This window comes from Thalassophryne amazonica, chromosome 16, assembly GCF_902500255.1.
Source record: "Thalassophryne amazonica chromosome 16, fThaAma1.1, whole genome shotgun sequence".
NCBI classification, from domain to species: Eukaryota; Metazoa; Chordata; class Actinopteri; order Batrachoidiformes; family Batrachoididae; genus Thalassophryne; species Thalassophryne amazonica.
In genome coordinates, this window is record NC_047118.1 from 71,590,138 (window position 1) to 71,612,680 (window position 22,543).

A 22,543-nucleotide genomic window follows, 5' to 3' on the forward strand; every position below is an offset into this window, starting at 1 on the left:
ACAGCAGCGACAGGTTGCCATGTAATCCCTATGGAACGACGCGTTTTGGTGCCAAGTCACGCAGCGCGACGCGATGGACGCGAATGAAGCGATTTTAAGCGATTGCCGTGTTTGTGGCGTGATATTGCGTCATATCACGTTATGCTGCCATCCACCCCAAGTTGAAAAATCTAAACTTTTTCGTCTCGTCGTGATGACCAATCAGGGACTGAATATGTAGTGATGTGGAGATGTCTGGAGTTTGACTGAAGATGTGAATATGTCCTGTATCATGTAGCAGCAGCCTGTGAGCAGGACTTATGTCTCTTTTTTCCTTTATTTCACAATTACGACAGTTTTTGGAGTGAGCAGCAGCCCTGCAGCAGTGGGAGCGAAGTTTCTTTTTCCTTTAATTTAATGTGCGCGCGCGAGCGAATCGTCCATGGAGATTATTTTAGCTACTTATTAACTACACAGATGTATAATAAAGCAAATTGTGACTGGTTTCTAAACACAATTATGACAGAGTTTTTGGAGCAAGCAGCAGCCCCGCAGGAGGGGGAGCGGAGTTTCTTTATTTTTTTTTTACATGCGTGCGAGTGAATCGTCCGCAGACATTATTTTAGCTACTTATTAACTACACAGATGTATAATAAAGCAAATGGTGACTGGTTTCTAAACACAATTATGACAGAGTTTTTGGAGCGAGCAGCAGCCCCGCAGGAGGGGGAGCGGAGTTTTTCTTTTTTTTTTTCACGTGCGTGCGCGAGCGAATCGACTGAGAATATTTTATTCATTAACTACACAGATGTATAATAAAACAAATGGTGACTGGTTTCTAAACACAATTATGACAGAGTTTTTGGGGGAAGATCGAGGAGCAGCCCCACAGCAGGCAGCAGAGTTTTTTTTTTTTTAATTGTTTACATGTGCGCGCATGAACGGGACAGGAGGTCCTCAAACTGGGTCCTGCAGAGGCGGAAGGACCGCTGAAAGCAGCCGTCATCCAGACGCAGCTCCTGCAGCAAATAATGATACTCCCTGAATTGGGAACATCTCATGACGTTTGTCAGCTTTCCACAACAACTCGCTCTGTGTGATCAAGGTCCTTCATGTTAACTTGACTGACAACTGGAGCCGGCGAGCGGAATGGAAGCTCCTCCTATTTGATGATGCACTGGGGCGAATTTTCGCAGCAAAACCAGAGCAACACACCAGGCGATGGTGGTGCGTCCAATATTTTAACTTCCTTGTCCTCAAACGTTTGAGGACAAGGAAGTTAAAATATTAGCCAGAGAGAAGAAATGGTTTGAGAGAGGGGTCAAGGAGGCATTCTTTGTGAAACGTCTGAAACCCAGCCTTAACCGGGGAGGGGGTCTGAGACACGCTTTATCCCCTGTTTACAATGGGGTACTCAGATCAAAGCAGTTTCAGTCTTTTGTTCATGGTAATGAGTCATTCACATCATCAGCAGAGTCGTCAAGGGAGCCATCAGGAGAGGGAAAGCTGCCCCGTCATTAGGAGGGTGCTAACTAGAGCACAATAGGTGCTAATTAGAGCTATTGTTTAGTCACTAGCCTATAGCAGTCTGCCTCTCGGTAGGAGGGGTCTGGTTAGGTTTAAAACTCCAGCTTTTGTGACTTCTTGATTATTATTCTCTACAAGAGTCGACAGAAGTCAGACCACCAGAGCAAGAATTTTAGCTGAGGAAGCTTCTGCGATTTGAAGCGAAGCGTCCTCGCGTCAAGCAACCCAGTCCAGTCGAAGATTCAAGCTTCTCTACTGTTGAAACCTGATAAATGTTAAAGCCTGATCAAGTATGCATGATTAAAGTCTCCTTCAGAATATGATCTCTCTCTGAGAGCTAAGCTAATGTTAGCATCGGGTGGGATATAAACCAAGGTTATTACCACCTCTGAATTCTCTAGGTAGAATGAATGGACGTAGCAGGATTGTAAAGGTCTCTATGTTTGGTGAGCAGTGGTTCTCGATCACATGGTTCTGAGAGCACCAGTCGTCCTGGACATAAACATAGAGACCCGTCCTCTGCACTTACCGGAGGCACTGTTGCGGTCCCGACAATGCAACGTGTTGTTAGCTAGCTGCACAGCAGCGTCAGATACCCGGGTCTAGCCAGGTCTCCATAATGATGGACCCACAGCAGTCCCAAACTGATCCATTTGCAGTAATCAATAAATCCAGCTTGCTGACTTTGTGTGTGATGGACCTGGCATTTGTGAGGAATATGCTTGGAAGTAATGGTTTCAGGGGTTGCTTCCTTAGCCTAATACGTAGGCCCGGTCTACATCCCCGCTTTTGCTTCCCACTCCTCCTGTGTGCTTCTTATCAGGCCCGACAACGATCCATGAGGAACCCCCTGGTCTTGCTATGTCCATGGGAAAATTGTGTTCCTGATGCTGTTATGGCAATGGTGGACTTTAATCCCAAGTTTATCAGTTCCTGGTGAGTGTAAACATGCTTTGTTTAAGAAAGCTTGGGCGCAAAGGACAAAAAGTACATAGAAAACCACACACAGAGCTCAGAGCCACTGCACAGATGCGCGCTGCCATCTTACTACTCTATCTCTGCAGTAGTACAGTGTTTGTGGTCGTCTTGTTGAACCACCCACTTTAAGAGTATTGCCTTTTTCGGCATAAGGCAACATGACCTCTTCAAATATTTTGATGTATTTAAATTGATAAAATCCCATATCATGATGCTTGATCCACTATACCTCAGTCTTCACAGTGTACGGCTTGAATTCAGTTTTCGGGGGCCGTCTGACAAATTGTCTGCAGCCCCTAGAGCCAAAAAACAAACAAACAAACAAAAAAACAATCTTGCTTTCATCAGTTCACAGAATGTGGGATCATTTCTCTTTTGGCCAGTCAATGTGTTCTTTTGTAACTTCTTCAGCACGTCATTTTTTTCCAACAGTAAGACTTTGTGGGGCTTCTTTTCCATAGCTTGGTTTCGCATAGGCATCTTCTAATTGTTACCGTGCCCACAAGTAATTTTAAATCTTCTTTGATCACCCCGGAGCTGATCATTGGCTGAGTCTTCGTGATTCTGGCTATTCCTCGATCCATTTGAATGGCGGTTTTCATTTTCTTCCACGTCTGATTTTTGTTGCCATTAAAGCATTTGAGATCATTTTTACTGAGCAGCCTATCATTTTTGTGCTTATTTATAGGTTTTTCTCTCTCCAAATCAGCTCTTTAATAAAAATACGCTGTTCTTCTGAGCAATGCCTGCAATGACCCATTTTACTCAGATTTTCAGGGAGAAATGCAACAACCAGCATTTTCAACAGTCTAATATTCCTTTTCTTCACTTTCTAAAGTAATAAATTTGATAAATGTTTCTTCATGTTTTGATTTGGAATAGAATGTGCTGTATTCCCAATGCATTTGCATAAGGGGAGGTGATGGTCTCGTGTTAAGTGTTGGGCTTGAGACCAAAGGATCCTCGGTTCAAATGCCAGCCTGACCGGAAAATCCCTAAGGGTCCTTGTGAAAGGTCCATAATCTCCTAGTTGCTTGCGGTGTGTAGTGAGCACCTTGTATGGCAGCACCCTGACATCGAGGTGAATGTGAGGCATTATTTGTAAAGTGCTTTGAGTGTCTGATGCAGATGGAAATGCGCTATATAAATGCAGTCCATTTATCATTTACGTGTATGGAAAAAAGGCCGTTATAAAGATTTTGAGCTTTACTCACTAAAAACAAAACAAAACAAAAAAAAACAAAAAACAAAAACACACTTATTATTTTGAACACAACTATATAATACATCAACATTATACCTGGAACACTTGGTAAATGCAGCGTGATGGACAATAATGTACTCAAAAAATTAAATCACATATTTTAATTCTGGACATTTATTTTTCACTGATCTACAATTTTTTAATATATTACACTACTTTTGTGAGTCAAAGGCTTTGGTGAACACATTTAAAGCAGAGTTCATCCACATGAATAGGTCTGTTTTGAAGAAACACATTTCATTTTTTTCAGTTTAGAGCCAGATTACTTCTCTATGAAATGGTCTCGACTAATATGTGGCAAATCTTCTGAAAGCCGAGACTGCTTTTAACATTTTGATATGCAACACATGGGCATTATACTAAAAGAAGACCCTGAAAGGGAAATTACTGAAAGTACAGGAAAAATAGCGAAAACACCCTAAGACCTTGGAGTGTTAATGCATGAATGCTGGAGCTCGATTTAAGACTGAAATGCAACACAAGTATCAGGTTGGACACACGTGAAACACCCAGCTGTTGGATCACTGCTCAGTTCTTCCACATCATTTCTCTTTGATCTGAATTTTATTCTACACAAATTTATTCCACACACTGTTTTTTGTGACTGTTTTTAGCTGTGATTTTACAGGCTAGTCTGGGCTTGTGCATGTGTGCATGCATGCCATATCATTTACTGGACCAGGATTAAAACTGACTGGAGCTGAGGGTGATAATGAGAGGGGTCGTCTGCAGAGGCTGTAAACTGCTGGGGGGTGGGGGGTGGTCCAACTCTACTGAACTTTACATTGCGTCAGAAAGTCACAGATGGAACAAAGTGTACTTGGAATCCAATCAGACCAAAACGGATATCCAAAAATATGATTTGAATCATCTTTCAAACCATCTATGAATGAGGCTTAAAACAAATTCGGAAAAACAGATTTCATTGATTGACTGTTCCGACTTGCAACATGGTGAACAATTGTTACTGTGTTAGTTTGAACAAAGCTTGAGCACAAAAGTTAAGCACCTTGCACTTGGGGCAGACAAATCCACTCATGTTCTCCACCACGCCGATGATTGGCACTTTGACCTTCTGACAGAACCTGATCTCTTTTCTGACATCCTGCAGTGACACCTCCTGGAAAAACAAGCATAGAATGAATGGAAGACTAGAATTAAATGAAGACTAGAATGAATTAAACCCAAGTCTTCAAATAAGTGTGTGCATGTTCCCTCTGCTTTGCTTTATAAACACAATACAAGTGGACTATTCAGAGTCATGGTCCTGTTTCACTACAGAGCCATGGTGCACATTGTAATGCGCTAATTAAACTTATTTCATTCACACAGATCATCAACAGTGTGCGCCACTCTCCCTGTGTTAAGTGCACAGCGGTAACAGGCAGCATGCTCCGTGCTGCCACAACAAGAGTTTCAAAACCATTCGCTTCAAACACACTAACTCTTTCTGACGGACAGAGTATGAAATGACCTACATCATGGGCAATCATGTAGTTATTTACAGAAAAAACTGTTTTCCCTCATTGTTGTGTGTTTTCCTCTTGTTTACAGAAAGAGTACTAGAGCACCACCAACTCTGCCAACACTAGTTTCCAATTCCACAAAATTTTACCTTGGAAAAAAAATGGTCAAAGTGCTGTTACAAGTGGTTTTTCATAAGCTAAATTAGATGTGATCAGGAGTATGTATTTAGTTCATTCACTTTAAGTTATTTTGTTTGTTTTTTGTTTTTTTTTTACTTTTTCAGTTTCTGAATCTTTTCAAATAATTTTCACAGAACATTGATTATCTCTGCTATGCACAATTTGTCATTGCTTTTTGGCACTTGGTTTCTGACTGGTAACTGGAAGACAGAAACAGGCATAAAATTGAAAACTCCATCCAATTTTGGTGTAGGTAAATCCATAACAGAAAAATGAGAGTGACTGAGGCACTTTTAGTTGAGATATAACGCAAAATGTACACCAAATGGGCTTTTCAAGATTAAATTCCGATGTCCACAAAATCCACAATCCGGATCAGATCTGGATTAAAGTTTGTCAGGCGATAGTGAGTGCCAGTTTTGCACCTCACTTTCAAACATGAGTGATTGATTTTCCTGAGTTTGATCTTTGACCTTGAAAATTGAATCAGTTCTTGCCTATCAGGATATGAATCTTCAGTAAAAATGTCATAATGATATACGAAAAATTGGGGAAAGATATCCTAGGATATCATCCCCCTCACCCTTGACAGGCAACATTCCTACAGGGCAGCACTGATTAACCCAAACCTTGCTAAGGCACAATCAGGATAAAACAACCTTTAAACTCTATATTTAATGTATGTTTTATGGTCCCAGATGAAGCAGTTTGATAGATGGTGAATGATATTGGTATTCTTTCTGTATGTATCTATAGCTATCCACAATAGTACTATTCTGAAGTATCTTTAAATCCCCCTTTCAAATATACTCTTCAAATATATGGACCTAAATGACAACCTGAAATATGTGATGTGATGGAAATGTGAAGGAAAATACTCCAATTTCGTTTTGCATAAAATATCCACAGTGTATGTAGAGAACACACAGTACTATACCATACCATCTTTATTTATAAAGCACTTTATTACAACCAAAGCTGGACCAATGTGCTGTACACTAAAACCAGTGGTGGGCACAGATAACCAAAAAATTAACTTCGATAACAGATAATCAGATAACTGAAAAGTTATCTTTGTTAAAGATAAAACAATAACCACCCAAAAATGTATCGGAAGTTATAGATAACCGACAACAGATAAATTCCAATATTACCTCTGACATATCTACAACTAGTAGTAGAACAAATTTAATAGCTTATAATAATATTAAAAACAACAACAGACCCCAACAATGAGACCACACTTTTCTTTCAACATTTGGCCTCTGCTGGAAGTTCTTGTTTACTACAAGCTCCCAGCACAGAGGCACTCCGAGAGCAGCCATAAAGCCAACTCTCTATCAATTATGACACTCCAATCAGGCGCAGGTCTTGAAAAATAAAGTCATGCTGACTTATGGTTTTGATTATAAATAACATTAATACCGATAGAATAACTCCATTAATGTCAATTATGTCATTTGTACAAAGTTAAAATATAACATATCTTTTAATGTTGAATAATGCACTAATTCTGAGGTTTTGTAACAAACAGACAGATCGCAAAGGATTCTGGGTAAAAGTGCCTCTGCTAAACACTGGCTGAGTATCTCTTTTTGGAGCGAGGCGGAGGGGAAGGCGAAGGGCTACAAATCCCTCCGTTTGGAGGGGAAGGAGGAGCTTACTGCCGTCTCTGAAAAAAACAAACATGGTGCCGAAAGAGCCGCATAAATGAAGCAGATTTCATTAAAATTACGCTGTTTAGAAAGTTATAAACTTGCCAAAAAACTTTACAGGCAGTTGTCTATGACAGCAACGTGTATGCTGCTGGATGCATGTTGCGTATGTTGACGTTCTGAAGAATATCGTAACGTCGCTCGTGCACTGCGTTATAATGCACATAAACACAAACGATACGATAAGACACTTTTATATCTCACAATGGAGAAAATCATGATAAAGTGTAAGCACGTTAATTTGTATGTTCACAAATCTTTGGATAATATCAATCCCTGCTGTTGGATTTCAAGGTCTGTAACGTGTGTGTATTTTGTAAACAAACGGAGCTCTGAACACACTCATCTAATAAGCTTTCAGGCAGAAAATGAAAAGTTTCATCAATGGGAATAAGTTGGAAAATATATAAACACATGTATATATGTAACACATAACCTGACATCCTAATAGACTGATATTATTTGTCAAGGAAATTTCTAAAGGAAATAAGGCTGGATGCAAAAAATGGGAGAATTTGAAAAAGAAATAAGGTTGTAATTCCATTAAAAAAGTGAAACTTGTATAATGTATACATTCATTGCACACAAAAAAAGCCATTTGCAAAGCCAAAAAGTTGATTTGACAATCATCTGACATAACCAGGGTCAAAATAAATAGAACACTGCTATCTACTGGTTCCCACACGCTTAGTGAACATTACTGACCAGTAGATGGCAGTAGAGGCCTTGAAAACAAAATTCAAGATACAGTAATCCCTGTCTGCTACATTTAAAATGCATGGAATTTAACAAACACAAATAAAACCAACATCTATAAACGCAGAGAATATATTCAAGAGAGTTTTAGGCACTAGAGTTTAATGCTGTTGTCCGTGGAGCCTGAACAGAGTGTCTGAAATGCATTTGTCCTGTCGTGATGTACCGAGATTACATCATCCTACCCAAAATGCATTGCAGGTCACAGGATGTACTTTAATAACTTAATAAAACTTCAGACATGACAGTAATTTTAAATAACTTGTCCAAAATTTGTTTGGTTAAAATTTGAACCATAAGTTAAAAATGTATGCCTCTGGATGACTTAGGTGATATCGCCAGCCTATTGGTATGGTGTTAAAGGAAATGTTTTTTTTCTTTTGGGGCTGTTTCTTCTTTGTCTGCAGAGGATTGAGATGCTTTTATACAAGCGGCTCGCTTCTGTTTGCAAAGGTTATAGCTGTGCGTCTGTTACAAAACTTTTAACAGGTGAGTGCTAAGCTAATTTTAAAAATGCTTGTTGCTGTTCAGCTTTGTTTATTTTGTTTATCGGTTTAAAAGTTATCGGACAAAGATTAATCGGAAGATAACTGGTCCGATAATGGTTTTTAAAGTTATATAAAAAGATAATCCGATAAAGAAAACATTATCTTCGATAATTATCTGTTATCGGATTATCGGAAGTGTGCCCACCACTGACTAAAACATATAGTTAAAACAATAAGACATATATTTAAACAAGTTAATAAATAAATAAAGCACACACACACACACACACACACACACACACACACACACACACACACACACACACACACAAAGAAGTACGCAAAGAAACAATGAAAATAAGGGGCCTATAATGTCTGCCACCTTTCTTAAATCTCTTTTCTACAAAGTAGGTCATAAATATAAAGAGTGGCAGATAGGAATCAACAGAATAATATAAATGTAGCGTTAAATTGAGAAATGTGATTCTCACTGTATGAGCAGCTCAACAAGGTAAGAAATTTATAAAGATGTGTTCAAATCATTTTTATCCACTAAATATTACAGCAATGTGGTTTCAAGTGTTAGCAGCATGAACAATGAGTCAAACTTTAGAGTCCCATCTGGTGGTGAACTATACGGCAAGTGACCCCACAGTAAGTGAAGATCGAACGTATTCAAAAGAACGACATCCCTGGAACAGATTCTTCTCTACCCAGCAACAATCAGTTTCTTGGTATACTGACAGTAAAATAATAAGCAAACAATACATTTATGTTAGTTTTTCCAACACCCAGTATGATAGCAATAGTTTGTTGCAATGAACGTTTTACTTATAAAAGTTTTATCTATTTGTAATCATATAATGATATTCTGCTAGTACTAATATAATTATAAAATATTATTAATTGGGTGTATTACATGACATGTTTTACTGTAATCTGAAGTTTGACTTAATTTAGGTGACATGTGACCTCAAGCAAAACCCTGAAGGTCAAGGTCAATCGCTTATCCCAGGTAATGGCTTATGGGCAAGGCCTATGACTATGTTCATGACAAATTTGGAGGCAAAATTTCCAAAATTATGACCAAGAAAAGTGTTTAGTTGAATTTAGTGTTTGACCTTGACCCTTTTGTGTATTGAAAGGTACCTTACTAGGGCTGCTATATGTGAAGTTGCAAGAGTCTGTGGTGTAAACTGTGTGCAACACAGAGAATTAAAAGGTGAAAAATGCAGTGTTTAAAAACAAACAAGCAACAAAAAATAAACATTCGAGGTATCTTATAAAACTAACCGGAAGTTTTATAAAAAACAAACAAACAAAAAAAAACCTATGGATTTGATTGACATGCGATTACACCAATCATGCTTGAACCCTTGTGCGCATGCGTGAGTTTTTTCACGCGTGTTGGTGACGTCATTTCCCTGTGGGCAGGCCTTGAGTGAGATGTGGTCCCGCCCTCTCGGCTGAATTCCTTTGTTTCACACGCTGCTCGAGATGGCGCGCGTTGTTTTATCAAACTTTTTTCTGGACCTGTGAGGAATATCCAAGTGGACACTATTCGAGAAATTCAGCTGGTTTTCGGTGAAAAGTTTAACGGCTGATGAGAGATTATGGGGTGTTTCTGTCGGTGTAAGGACTTCTCACGGACCGGGACGTCCTGCAGCGCTTCTAGGCGCCATCGTTGGCCTGTTTCAAGCTGAAATCATCCTAATTTAAGGCTCTGTTGACCCAGGACATCGTGAGAGAACAGAGAAGATTCAGAAGAGGCCGGCATGAGGAGTTTATGCAGACATTCCACTGTTGAAGGACATTTTGTAATGAAAGACGTGCGCGCAAATTCGCCGAGTCGTTTCCGTGACGACTCGGTGAATCTGTGTGCGCCGCGACAGGAAAAACACCTCCGTGTTGAAAACCATTTGTAAAATTCAGGCGGCTTTTGATGGCTTTCAACAAGTGAGTAACTGAGAAATTGTTTAACAGCTTGGGCATGTTCCAACTTGTCCGTTAAGGTTTCCAACGGAGGTGTTTTTCCTGTCGCGACCCCCCGCGGTCGGGTCCGGCCCGACATGCGACTCTGCCCGCACGTTCTTTCATTACAAAATGTCCGTTAACAATGGAATGTCCGAATAAACTCCTCATGCCGACTTCTTCTGAAAGTTCTCTGTTCTATGACGACTTACTGGGTCAACAGAGCCTGAAATGTGGAAGTTTTCAACTTGAAACGGCGAGACGCTGCCGCCTCGAAGCGCAGATCCCCGTCAGGCGCCGTGGGCCGTCCTTACGGCGACACTACCAGCCCAAAATCTCTCATCAGCCGTTAAAATTTTTACTGAAAACCAGCTGAATTTATTGAATGGTGTCCACTCAGTTGTGCCTTACAGTTTTGAAAAAATTTTGATCAAACAAAGCAGCAGTCTCTGAGCCATTCCTAAACAATGAAAAAAAATCGACGAGCGGGCGGGCGGCGACTCACTCAAAGACTGCCCACAGGCGAATGACGTAACCGACAGGCGTGAAAAAACTCTCGCATGCCCACGAGGGTTCAAGCATGTCTGATGTAATCACACGTGATTCAAATCCATATGGTTTTTGAAAAAAATAAGGTCGGATACTTTTCTAATAGACCTCGTACATACTGACAAACATATCTTGCAAAGATGTTTTTGGGGCCGGGGGGGGGATATCCATGGTGGGGGGTAAGATATGTATAAGCGAGGTGCGCGTCTCAGGCCGCGCGGTGCATTATGGGTAGGCTAAATTCTTCGACTACCAACCCACAAGCTATGACGGCGGAAAGCAGCGAGGAGTGTTGTGATTTGGATCATTTCAACCGCTGGAAAGTTGACGATTTAAAGCGTTTTTTAAAGCTCCGTGGATTGCCTGTTACAACCAGGACTACGTACGGCAGTGGACAAAAACGGAAAGAAGAGCTGGCTGTGCTTACGTGTGCTGCACTGTTACAAAAACTACCGTTAGTGCCGACAAAGGAGGAAGAGCGCGCTCCTGTCGAAAACGACCAGTCCTTGTTGATAGTTGGAGAAAAACAAATTTCTGACCCCTTGAAGGCAACTGACGGATGGTTACACGAAGTCCAGAGACTGAAACTGTGGATATTGCAGAATATTTGCTAAGCAGGGCTGAGAAATCGCGACTTCGCCGGCTTCATAATGACGACAATGACGGTGAGTCTCACATATAACCTCTTTGGTGTCACATTTGTTTTGATTTGACAGACATACAATATGTGCATGCATGCAGTTTGTTTATAGAACATGTCAATTTTACAATATTACGCGCCACGTCATTCATGGCGCGACATTACAGTCATAAGCCGATGCACGAAAACACCGTCATCAACCACATTATAATTCGGCGCGGTTTCAGGATATTGACAAAATAAATGTGTGCAAGAAACTTCTGTCTGGATCTTTCTTTTCTGTGGGGAAATTGTGTAGAATGAACGGAGGTTTACGACCACATTTCTTCTTCTTTCTGTCTTACGAGGACTCGGCAGAGCTTTGTAATCGTGTGTTTTCAGCCAACTTTCAAGCCTATAAATTCTATTCGAGCATTTGAAAACAGCACAATGTGCCCCTGTCATTATTCTATGTGTCGTTTAAAGCCCCATTTACACATAGACGGTTTTGTTGGCGGGTAGTACGTAGACCGAAGTTCGCGGTAGTTCCGGCTGTTTTCACGGTGGAAAGGGGCGGAGCATTTTGCCGGCGTTTTGACCGCCGTACTAGCCGCAAATACGTGGATAAAACGCCACTAAATCCGCCAAATAAAGCGGCGATTGACGCCGTAGCATCCGGGACACGTCAGGCAACGGGGGTTAATACCCAGTTCTATCCTTTACAATCGCAGGCTAAAATGCGCGTGAGAACGGCGGTGTTCTGCTGCCGCCAATAATGCCCTGTGTACCGCTGGTTTTATCCAGGCAAATCCTGCATTACTCCAGGAACTTTTGCATATAGGCACCGCCCCCAGAGTATAATAGGCTGAAGCAGCAGGAATACATGCCTCTGTCACTTCAGGGGGAGGGAGATCATCAGCCTTTTCTTCTCCTTCCTTTTCCCCCCTCCACCACAGGCCTCCCCTCTGCTTCTGAACCAGACCTCTTGGTAAGTCCTTGCCGCTGCCAATTTTCTTTTAGGAGGCATAGTGGAGCTTCTCAGCAAAAATATCTGGAGCTGGCTGTGAGTGAGAGGCCTGCATGCAGTGCGCTAGCATTTTTATACTGACCGCCGCCTATCAGCCATTTGGAACGCCGTTAACCGGGAGGTGGCGTTTAGAATGGCGTACTGTCCGCTAGCGCCGCCGTTTTGTCTGTCTCTGTCGCCGGTTAAAACGCCTTTGAGGACGACGATGTGGGCTCTATCGCCGTTTTACACGCCGTTGATTAGGGATACAATGCCGGCCGCCAATTACGGCGGTGTAAACTGCGGCACTACAGGAAGGGGCAGGATGAAACGGCGATTAAAAAGTATCAAACGCCGTTGTTCGCGTTGTCTCCGTCGTCACGCGAATTCTCCAGGAGCGCTCCTGGAATTATTCAACATGTTGAATAATTTTTTTGACGATTCCCGGTAAAGCCGGAAATAAGCCACGCCCCCTAGTGCAGGCATTAACAATAGCGTTTGATTCTTAAGACGGCCAAAAACTCTTCTGGGATGCTTCCGGGAGCTTTTACCGTCTATGTGTAAACGGGGCATAAGGCTTAAAGCCTTTGAAACAATCCCTGTAAAAGCCTTAACTTTTACAGTCCGCTAATGCTACTGTATACGAAATTCAATGGGAGCGGTGTGAGTTTGGGAGCTGGAATTTTTGCCCCCGTTTGACCCACGCATGTGCAGATGCGTTGCGCACTTCACTTATTGTGAAGGAAATGTGATGGGGGGGGGGGGAGTAAAGTGTTACACCGGATCAACACCACCCGTGGCCATTCTCCATGTAACGTGGAGTTGCATCAGGAACGGCATCAGATGTAAAATTGTGTCAAATCAACATACAGATCCATATCAGATCTGCTGTGGCTTCCCAAAGCTGAAGGGACTTTCTCATATTAAAGTCCTACTCTTACACTCTACTTGAAGCTATGAGTCAACACACAAAGCTATAAAAAGTTAGATAAAAAGGTAAGCTTGGCAAGATTATAGGCGTGAGACAGCCTGATGGACAAATGCCAAAAAAAGTATTCTTCCCAGACACACACTTATATATAAATAAACAAACAAAACAGATCCAGGGGGACCATGTAAAATGTCCTCCAGCAGGACACAGACAAGCAGCAACGCCTTTAAGCAGAACTTTAATATTCAACCAAGTGGGTGATTTCCACCTGATGTGTTTTTTGTTCACAGTGTGGTTGGTTTTAGTCAAGTGAGAGCTGAAGGAATGAGGAAGTGATTTTCCTGCTGTCTGGCCTCATGCGGGGTTATTGTTTTACATCAGGGAGCGCATCCACTCAATGAGTTTCACTAATGTTTGTCACATGGTGTAGAACACGATCTGATCTGACAAAAAGACAAACTCTCGAGTAACACAGACTTCAGGAACTACTTAGATATTTTTTTTTTTTTTTTCAGGAAGACATCTCTAGTTGATTCACACGATTGTGTCACACAGATCAGGTGATTTCATGACGAATGGTTTCAGCTTCATAAAGTGAAATCCATTTTCTCCTCCAGCTTGTAGAATTTTTTATTTTTTTATTTTTTTATTTTTTTTTATTTTTTTAGGGGCTTCTATAAAGAATAGATATTTCATTTCTTTTAGTGCACGTGGCTCCATTAAGTCACGTGTGCACTCGTACCGGCTGGTTATCTGTGTCACGAGGCTATGCAAAATCTTACCTTTAGCCTGGCTTCAGTCTGGTTTTGTTGCTAGGACTACATGTTAGAATCCCTCGGTACAATGCTGTTGATGGTGATTTCCTCTTGACTGGGGCTGGACTGAGGGATGTCCACCTGGTGCCTCTAATACGACATATCATCAGTTGTGCACGACGGCTTCATTGGGTGTTTTGGCCTTTTATCACAATCCACCCTCACCCGAGTCTGGCCCACCACAGGCTGATCAGGCCTGGGTGTGTGTTGCGTCGGAGGCTCCATGAGGTCACTTGGCACCTCATACCATCTCCATGCGCTTCAGCCACAGCCAGTGACTGCTTCTTCTGGCAGTAGCTGCAAGCTGTTTAACGGTCTTCTGCTGTGCTTGTCCTCTGATTCCAACCTCCTTTAGTAGCCTTGTGGTGGAACTAGCTACAAAGCCCCTGCAACCCACTTCCACTGGACGCATGTATACGTTCCAGCCCCGGCCCTCTACTTCAGTAGCCAAGTTTGCATACTGCAACCTTTTCCTTTCAAGTGCCTCATTGATGGCTTCCTCCCCAGGGACTGTCAGCTCCACGACTAAAGCCCAGGTTACACATAGACGGTTTTGTCGGCAGGCAGTACGTAGACCGAAGTTCGCGGTAGTTCCGGCTGTTTTCGCACTGGAAAGGTGCGGACCATTTCACCGGCGTTTTGAGCGCCGTACTTGCTGCAAATGCGCAGCTAAAACGCCGTTAAATCCACCGAATAAAGCGGCGTTTTGACGCTGTAGCATCTGGCAAAAAAAAGCTATAAGAATTATTAATGGATCAAATTATAGGGAATCAACTAACGCTTTGTTTATTGACAGTAATGCCCTCAAATTTTATGATTTAGTGGAATTTAAAATGGCACAGAATGTATAAAGTACACAATAATTTACTTTGCCGCAATATTCAGAAGCTGCTTGAAATCAGAGAGAGTCCATATGATTTGAAGGGAACAAGTATTTACAAAAAATCTAAGATACAAATAAATATAAAGCAAAGGTGTGTTTCTGTAAGAGGTGTTAATTTATGGAATAGCTGTGACTGAATTAAAAAGGTGTACTTCATTTTCATTATTTAAAAACATGTTTAAAACTAAAATATTACAGAACTATATAAATCAAGTATGAAGAATGATAATGTAATTAATGTAACTTTTGGTTGTATTATTATGAAATTGTATTTATTTATATATTATTTTTTCTAAAGTGCTTCAGGTTTTTTTTTTTGCTCTTATATTTCATATTTGTTTGTTTTTGTAAAAAGGTTAGGCATAATAAGCTTGAGCTTCAGCCTATACCTTTTTGATTAGCGTCATTCCTTTTTGAAATGTTTTTTGTTGAATATGTGTGTGTATGTATATATGAAATTGTATTTCATTTGGGGGGGTTGAATGCTAATCAAATAAAAAGTTTTCATCATCATCATCAGAATATCTCAGATGCGACAAGTAGCATGAGTAGGATTTCTACATGAGCATTACATCTAGGGTAGTCCAAAAAAGTTTTTTGTTGCTCCCAACCTTTCACTGAGTTCTAATTAGTAAAAATATTCTTACGGTCATGAATGACTGTGCAGAAAGAGGTGTTGCTCTTATCCAAGATGTCAATGCCAAGATGAAGACCAACTGTAATAAATGCACTGCAAAAACTCTCTCTCTCAAAATAAGACAAATAATCGAAATCTAGCCAAATCGTCTTGTGTTAAGCAAAACAATCTGCCAGTGGGGCAAGACAAATTTACTTTGTTAGAATTCTCAAAACTAGCAAAATGTCTAGGCACTGAATAATCAAAATGTGCCTTTAAACTAGACATAATTCTTATTTTAAGATTAGCCTCTGTCTTAAAATAAGGAAAACAATCTTGTTCCTTTGCTTGGATGATTTGAAATCCATTGCCTTTCCTTGTTACTGGTTAAACACAGCTCCATATTAGCTGGAAAAACTTATTAAGAGATGGTGAGATACATTTTCTCAAAATAAGACATTTTTTCTTATGGAAAAAATGCTTGACAAGATTATTATTTTTCTATTTAAACAAAAAATAAGCCAAGTTTTCTTTAAACAAGTCATTTTTTGCAAGTACTTTCTTAGATAACAGTTTTTACAGTGTGTTGCATGTAGCTGCTAATCCCAGAAAACAATTCCCTGATGCAAAAAAAAAAAAAAAAAAAAATATATATATATATATACATATATATATATATATATACACACACACACGAGGTCTGTCCATAAAGTATAGGTCCTTTTTATTTTTTTCAAAAACTGTATGGATTTCATTCATATGTTTTTACGTCAGACATGCTTGAACCCTCGTGCGCATGCGTGAGTTTTTCCACGCCTGTCGGTGACATCATTCACCTGTGAGCACTCCTTGTGGGAGGAGTCGTCCAGCCCCTCGTCGGAATTCCTTTGTCTGAGAAGTTGCTGAGAGACTGGCGCTTTGTTTGATCAAAATTTTTTCTAAACCTGTGAGACACATCGAAGTGGACATGGTTCGAAAAATTAAGCTGGTTTTCAGTGAAAATTTTAACGGCTGATGAGAGATTTTGAGGTGATACTGTCGCTTTAAGGAGTTCCCACGGTGCGAGACGTCGCGCAGCGCTCTCAGGCGGCGCCATCAGCCTGTTTCAAGCTGAAAACCTCCACATTTCAGGCTCTATTGATGCAGGACTTCGTGGGAGAACAGAGAAGTTTCAGAAGAAGTCGGTTTCAGCATTTTATCCGGATATTCCACTGTTAAAGGAGATTTTTTTAATGAAAGACGTGCGGACGGGTCCGCGCGTCGGCTCGCAGCCGCCGCGACGCTCCACCACAGGAAAAACACCTCTGTTGGAAGCCTTAAGGACAAGTTGGAACATGTCCAGCTGTTAAACAATTTCTCATATACTCACTCCACTGAAAGCCATCAAAAGCCGCCTGGATTTTACAAATGGTTATCAACACGGAGGTGTTTTTCCTGTGCCGCTGCACCGCACCGGCTGCGTCCCGATGCGCGGACCCGTCCGCACGTCTTTCATTAAAAAAATCTCCTTTAACAGTGGAATATCCGGATAAAATGCTGAAACCGACTTCTTCTGAAACTTCTCTGTTCTCTCACGACGTCCTGGATCAATAGAGCCTGAAATGTGGAGGTTTTCAGCTTGAAACAGGCTGATGACACCGCCTGAAAGCGCTGAGCGACGTCTCGCACCGTGGGAAGTCCTTAAAGCGACAGTATCACCTCAAAATCTCTCATCAGCCGTTAAAATTTTCACTGAAAACCAGCTTAATTTTTCGAACCATGTCCACTTCGATGTGTCTCACAGGTTTAGAAAAAAAATTTGATCAAACAAAGCGCCAGTCTCTCAGCAACTTCTCAGACAAAGGAATTCCGACGAGGGGCTGGACGACTCCTCCCACAAGAAGTGCTCACAGGCGAATGACGTCACCGACAGGCATGGAAAAACTCACGCATGCGCACGAGGGTTCAAGCATGACTGACGTAAAAACATATGAATGAAATCCATATAGTTTTTGAAAAAAATAAAAAGGACCTATACTTTATGGACAGCCCTCGTATATATATATATATATATATATATATATATATATATATATATATATATATATATATATATATATATATATATATACACACACACACACACACACACATTCAACAAAAATATAAACGCAACACTTTTGGTTTTGCTCCCATTTTGTATGAGATGAACTCAAAGATCTAAAACTTTTTCCACATACACAATATCACCATTTCCCTCAAATATTATTCACAAACCAGTCTAAATCTGTGATAGTGAGCACTTCTCCTTTGCTGAGATAATCCATCCCACCTCACAGGTGTGCCATATCAAGATGCTGATTAGACACCATGATTAGTGCACAGGTGTGCCTTAGACTGTCCACAATAAAAGGCCACTCTGAAAGGTACAGTTTTGTTTTATGGGGGGGGGGGGGGGGGGGATACCAGTCAGTATCTGGTGTGACCACCATTTGCCTCATGCAGTGCAACACATCTCCTTCGCATAGAGTTGATCAGGTTGTCAATTGTGGCCTGTGGAATGTTGGTCCACTCCTCTTCAATGGCTGTGCGAACTTCCGACGACGAACTGGAGTCAGGTCGAAACCCCGATGAGGACGACAAGCATGCAGATGAGCTTCCCTGAGACGGTTTCTGACCGTTTGTGCAGAAATTCTTTGGTTATGCAAACCGATTGTTTCAGCAGCTGTCCGAGTAGCTGGTCTCAGACGATCTTGGAGGTGAACATGCTGGATGTGGAGGTCCTGGGCTGGTGTGGTTACACGTGGTCTGCAGTTGTGAGGCTGGTTGGATGTACTGCCAAATTCTCTGAAACGCCTTTGGAGACGGCTTATGGTAGAGAAATGAACATTCAATACACGAGCAACAGCTCTGGTTGACATTCCTGCTGTCAGCATGCCAATTGCACGCTCCCTTAAATCTTGCGACATCTGTGGCATTGTGCTTTTATTGTGGGCAGTCTAAGGCACACCTGTGCACTAATCATGGTGTCTAATCAGCATCTTGATATGGCACACCTGTGAGGTGGGATGGATTATCTCAGCAAAGGAGAAGTGCTCACTATCACAGATTTAGACTGGTTTGTGAACAATATTTGAGGGAAATGGTGATATTGTGTATGTGGAAAAAGTTTTAGATCTTTGAGTTCATCTCATACAAAATGGGAGCAAAAACAAAAGTGCTGCGTTTATATTTTTGTTGAGTGTATATATATATATATCAACATTAACTGAGTACTAAGCTTAAACACAAACAATACAGTAACTCATGAATGAACTTGTCCCATCCAAACTTCACCTGATCTAACCCTAAATGTTACTGGAATTGAATTAGGTTTTTACTGTGTTGGTACACATATATATATATATACACACACACACACACACACACACACACACACACACACACACACACACACACAGAACTTGATTTCCAGCAACGTATTTCTCAACATTGCACCCAATGAGTCAATACTTCACACATTCTTGAGAAATGTTGGTTTCTCAGAATGCCCCAGATGTTGAACCATGTCCTACTTTTTCTGAGTCAGACTCAAAACTTCTCAATCGCCCATCATAGCTCATGAAAAATACACCAGGAACTTGCACACATTTGATGATATTACCTGTGGTGTGGTGATGATGACTGCGCCATCCACATGGGTGGAGCTAAGGTACTGGACAATTGACAGATGCTCATCAGAGGTGCCAGGGGGCGTGTCCACAATGAGGTAATCCAAATCTCCCCAGTCAACATCCCTCAAGAACTGTTTTATCATCCCTGATTGGAGACAGAATAGATTACACATACAGGAGGTTCACTAAAGGGTCATTCCATGCCAAATCAAGATAAAAAAAAATAAATAAATAAGTTTACAACTGACCATCTCAGATTTGCTTCATACTTTCTGGAAATACTGCTATTGGGCCCAATGTAAAAAAAATTCAGGCTTCTATCCTCAGTTTTTGGCACAAAGAAAATCTGAGATGGTCAGCTGTGGGACATCTGTTGATTTGGCATAGAATGACTCCGAAGTCAAACCGCTACGTACCGTTCTTCTTTGGTCCTCTCCAGATGACAGCATCATCGGGGCTGCTAAGCAAGAACCCAATAGACATGACTGCCAGATTCTCTTCCACATACTGAAAGAGACACACAGAGCTTTAATTCATCACATGGAAGTTCCTCAAATAAATAAAAAATGATATGAAGCTTGCAGAATTGTTTGAATTGAAAGATTTCCCACTCAGGCTCACCACAGGAGACCAGCCCGACCCACTCTGGTGCACCTGTAGATTTTGCACACACACACACACACACACAATCTGTGATGAGTGCTGCAATTCCAGATAATCAACCCTGGTTTTCAGCAAACTACAGTAGTCGATTATAGGGGAAAAAAGTAACAGTATGAAATAACTTTAAACACTTAAACAGTGCCATAAAATCCTACACAGTAAATAGTTATTTGCTGATATTTACTTGTTTGCATAGCAAAATTTTTCAGTTCCTTGTTTGCTGTTACTTTCTATTTGTGCACCTAATGGTCCAAACTAGCCACCTTGACTAGGCTATGCTATCTCGACACAAGTTAATCACTTAAAAGGAATATATCTGCACCAGTCAGTCTTTTTTCAAACCTGAGTGTGCTCTGTACAGTTATCTGATTACATTTCAGAAGGCTACAATTATCATCATATAACTACTTGGTACCTCTCAAAGCAAAGTATATGCAATTCAACAGCTCATAGTGCAATTGTATTGAGCCTTGACTTATCACTAGTTGCAAAAAAAACAAAAAGAAGGTTTTATGTGGGATTGCCCCAGGAACAACATATTAAAAGTAGAGAACAATAGAAGGGATGGAAGGGTCCAAAATGCCCTAATTTATGTTAACTGGGTACGAACATCAAAGGAACCACTCAAACAACTGGAAAGCTTGTATCTGTCATCAAAAGGAGGACTGAAATTCTATCCAAATTCACCTGTAGTGTTGTTACAAATACTAGAAACTGAAATTAGGTGCTCTTTTGGATATTTAGCTAATTATGTAATCATAACTAAGCTAACTGCTCAATGCACCTTGGTAGGGGAACACCAGCTTGGTAGTGTGATGCTCTTAAGACACTGTCCTTAATCTTAATGGAGCTTATTTTTTTCTTTAGTGCTTCAGAAGTGCTGAGCCTGTTGGTGCGGTACTTGAGGCAGCAAGGCTGCCTGATCCATTCCACCAAACCACAGAAATTTATGATTCCGTAAAAAATTCACATTTGTAGAAAATAAGTACAACAGGACATGCATGGAGATAATGGAGAAACTTTGCAGACTGTTGATTTACTGACACTTCGAACTGTAGAAAACATGGCATGCCACATCTCTACCCCATATTGCTGACAGGCACAAGATGCAACTTTGAGGAGGTCCATCATAGTACCAAGCTGGTGCTCCCCTACTAAGGTGCTTTGAGGAACTGAGATGAACTGTGGGACATGATGCCCACTGGACTTTAATAATTTAGTAATGCCTGGACGCAGAGTTCCATTATCTCTGTTTTGTATGCTTGAACTTCATTTATATGACTGTTGTTAATGCTAGTATGGTCAAAGCAGATGGTCACCCCACTGTGTCTATCTGCATAAGGGTTTTTCCTACATTTACAAAACGCTCAAGTGAGCTGTAATTTTCCACGGTTTCCAATATGCTTGTTCAGGGGGTGGGTAAATTTAGACTTTATTCTTGAGAATTTGCCTGTATGTTGTGATTTGGCACAATTTAAGTAAACTGAATTGAATCTTGTGCATGTGCATTTCCTTTAAATTGCACTTTGGCTTCAAAAGGGCAAACCATGTGTGCACAGTGCACCTTAACACTGTACATGCATATTAAAAGCAAACATTTTCTTCATGCAACAAGCACTCCATCACATAACTGTTTTGCTTGTCTTTGAGATTTTGAAGTAAAAACTGTGTTCAGATGTACCCTGTGGACTTGTCGCTAGGTGCTGCTCACTGTTGGCCTCCACAGATTTTGGAGCAGAGTGATTGTAACAAAGCCATACAGCAAATGCACTTCAATAAAAAGTACATTACAGGCTTTAAAAATGACTCTAGGTAAAAGTAGAAATACATGTTTACATAAAGAATCTGAAAAGTTCTCATTAACAGTAGCCAGCAGCCACATTTTCACCCCTGCAATTAACATTTATAAAAGCCATTTGTGAATCGATTCAGAATTGTCCAACGTCCTAATTGCGATGCATCTAAGAATTTTTTTTTTTACCCAGCCATACTGTTTACTAACAAAACCTGTTTAATTCTGCGGGTGGGGAAGAAATTGATAAAACTACTACATGACACAGAGCGAGCTGTTTCAGTGTTGAGATGAACATGTGTCAACTTAACGTCACCAGTTTTGAGATAGTTTATCAATGAGCAATAACACAAGTTAGGATTTTAAAGTACAAAAAAAAAAATTTCCGACAGACATGAAAAATCCATGTCACAGAAGTCTAACATGCAGTCAGAGTCACTTCTGAATGCTGACAAACTGTAAAAACTGATTTAGTAAAAAATTACCTCTAAAATATACAGAGTTGATGAAAATGACCCACATATTTGGCCTTTGTTTATAGTTTCAGGAATTCCAAACAATACAAAAAAATTTTTCTTTACACAATTTTCTTCAAAGTTCTTTAATTTTAAAAGAAAAAGCAAACATTTATAACATATTTGAAATTAAATATAAAAACAAACACCTGTTCTCCTTCTAAACCCATGATCCTG

General features: G+C 40.7%; 1 protein-coding gene across 1 annotated transcript in view; it reads right to left on the bottom strand.

The window, feature by feature from the left end:
* The window catches only part of nubp1 (nucleotide binding protein 1 (MinD homolog, E. coli)), a 54,736-nt gene that overhangs the window by 14,096 nt on the left and 18,097 nt on the right, over positions 1–22,543 (bottom strand). The window contains exons 4-8 of the mRNA XM_034190646.1: positions 22,516–22,543; positions 20,018–20,050; positions 19,813–19,903; positions 19,387–19,541; positions 4,758–4,868 (exon numbers count right to left, since the gene is read on the bottom strand). The exon at positions 22,516–22,543 is cut by the window's right edge and continues 41 nt beyond it. Coding sequence (XP_034046537.1) covers positions 4,758–4,868; positions 19,387–19,541; positions 19,813–19,903; positions 20,018–20,050; positions 22,516–22,543 — 418 coding nt within the window. The remainder of the gene's footprint in view (positions 1–4,757; positions 4,869–19,386; positions 19,542–19,812; positions 19,904–20,017; positions 20,051–22,515) is intronic.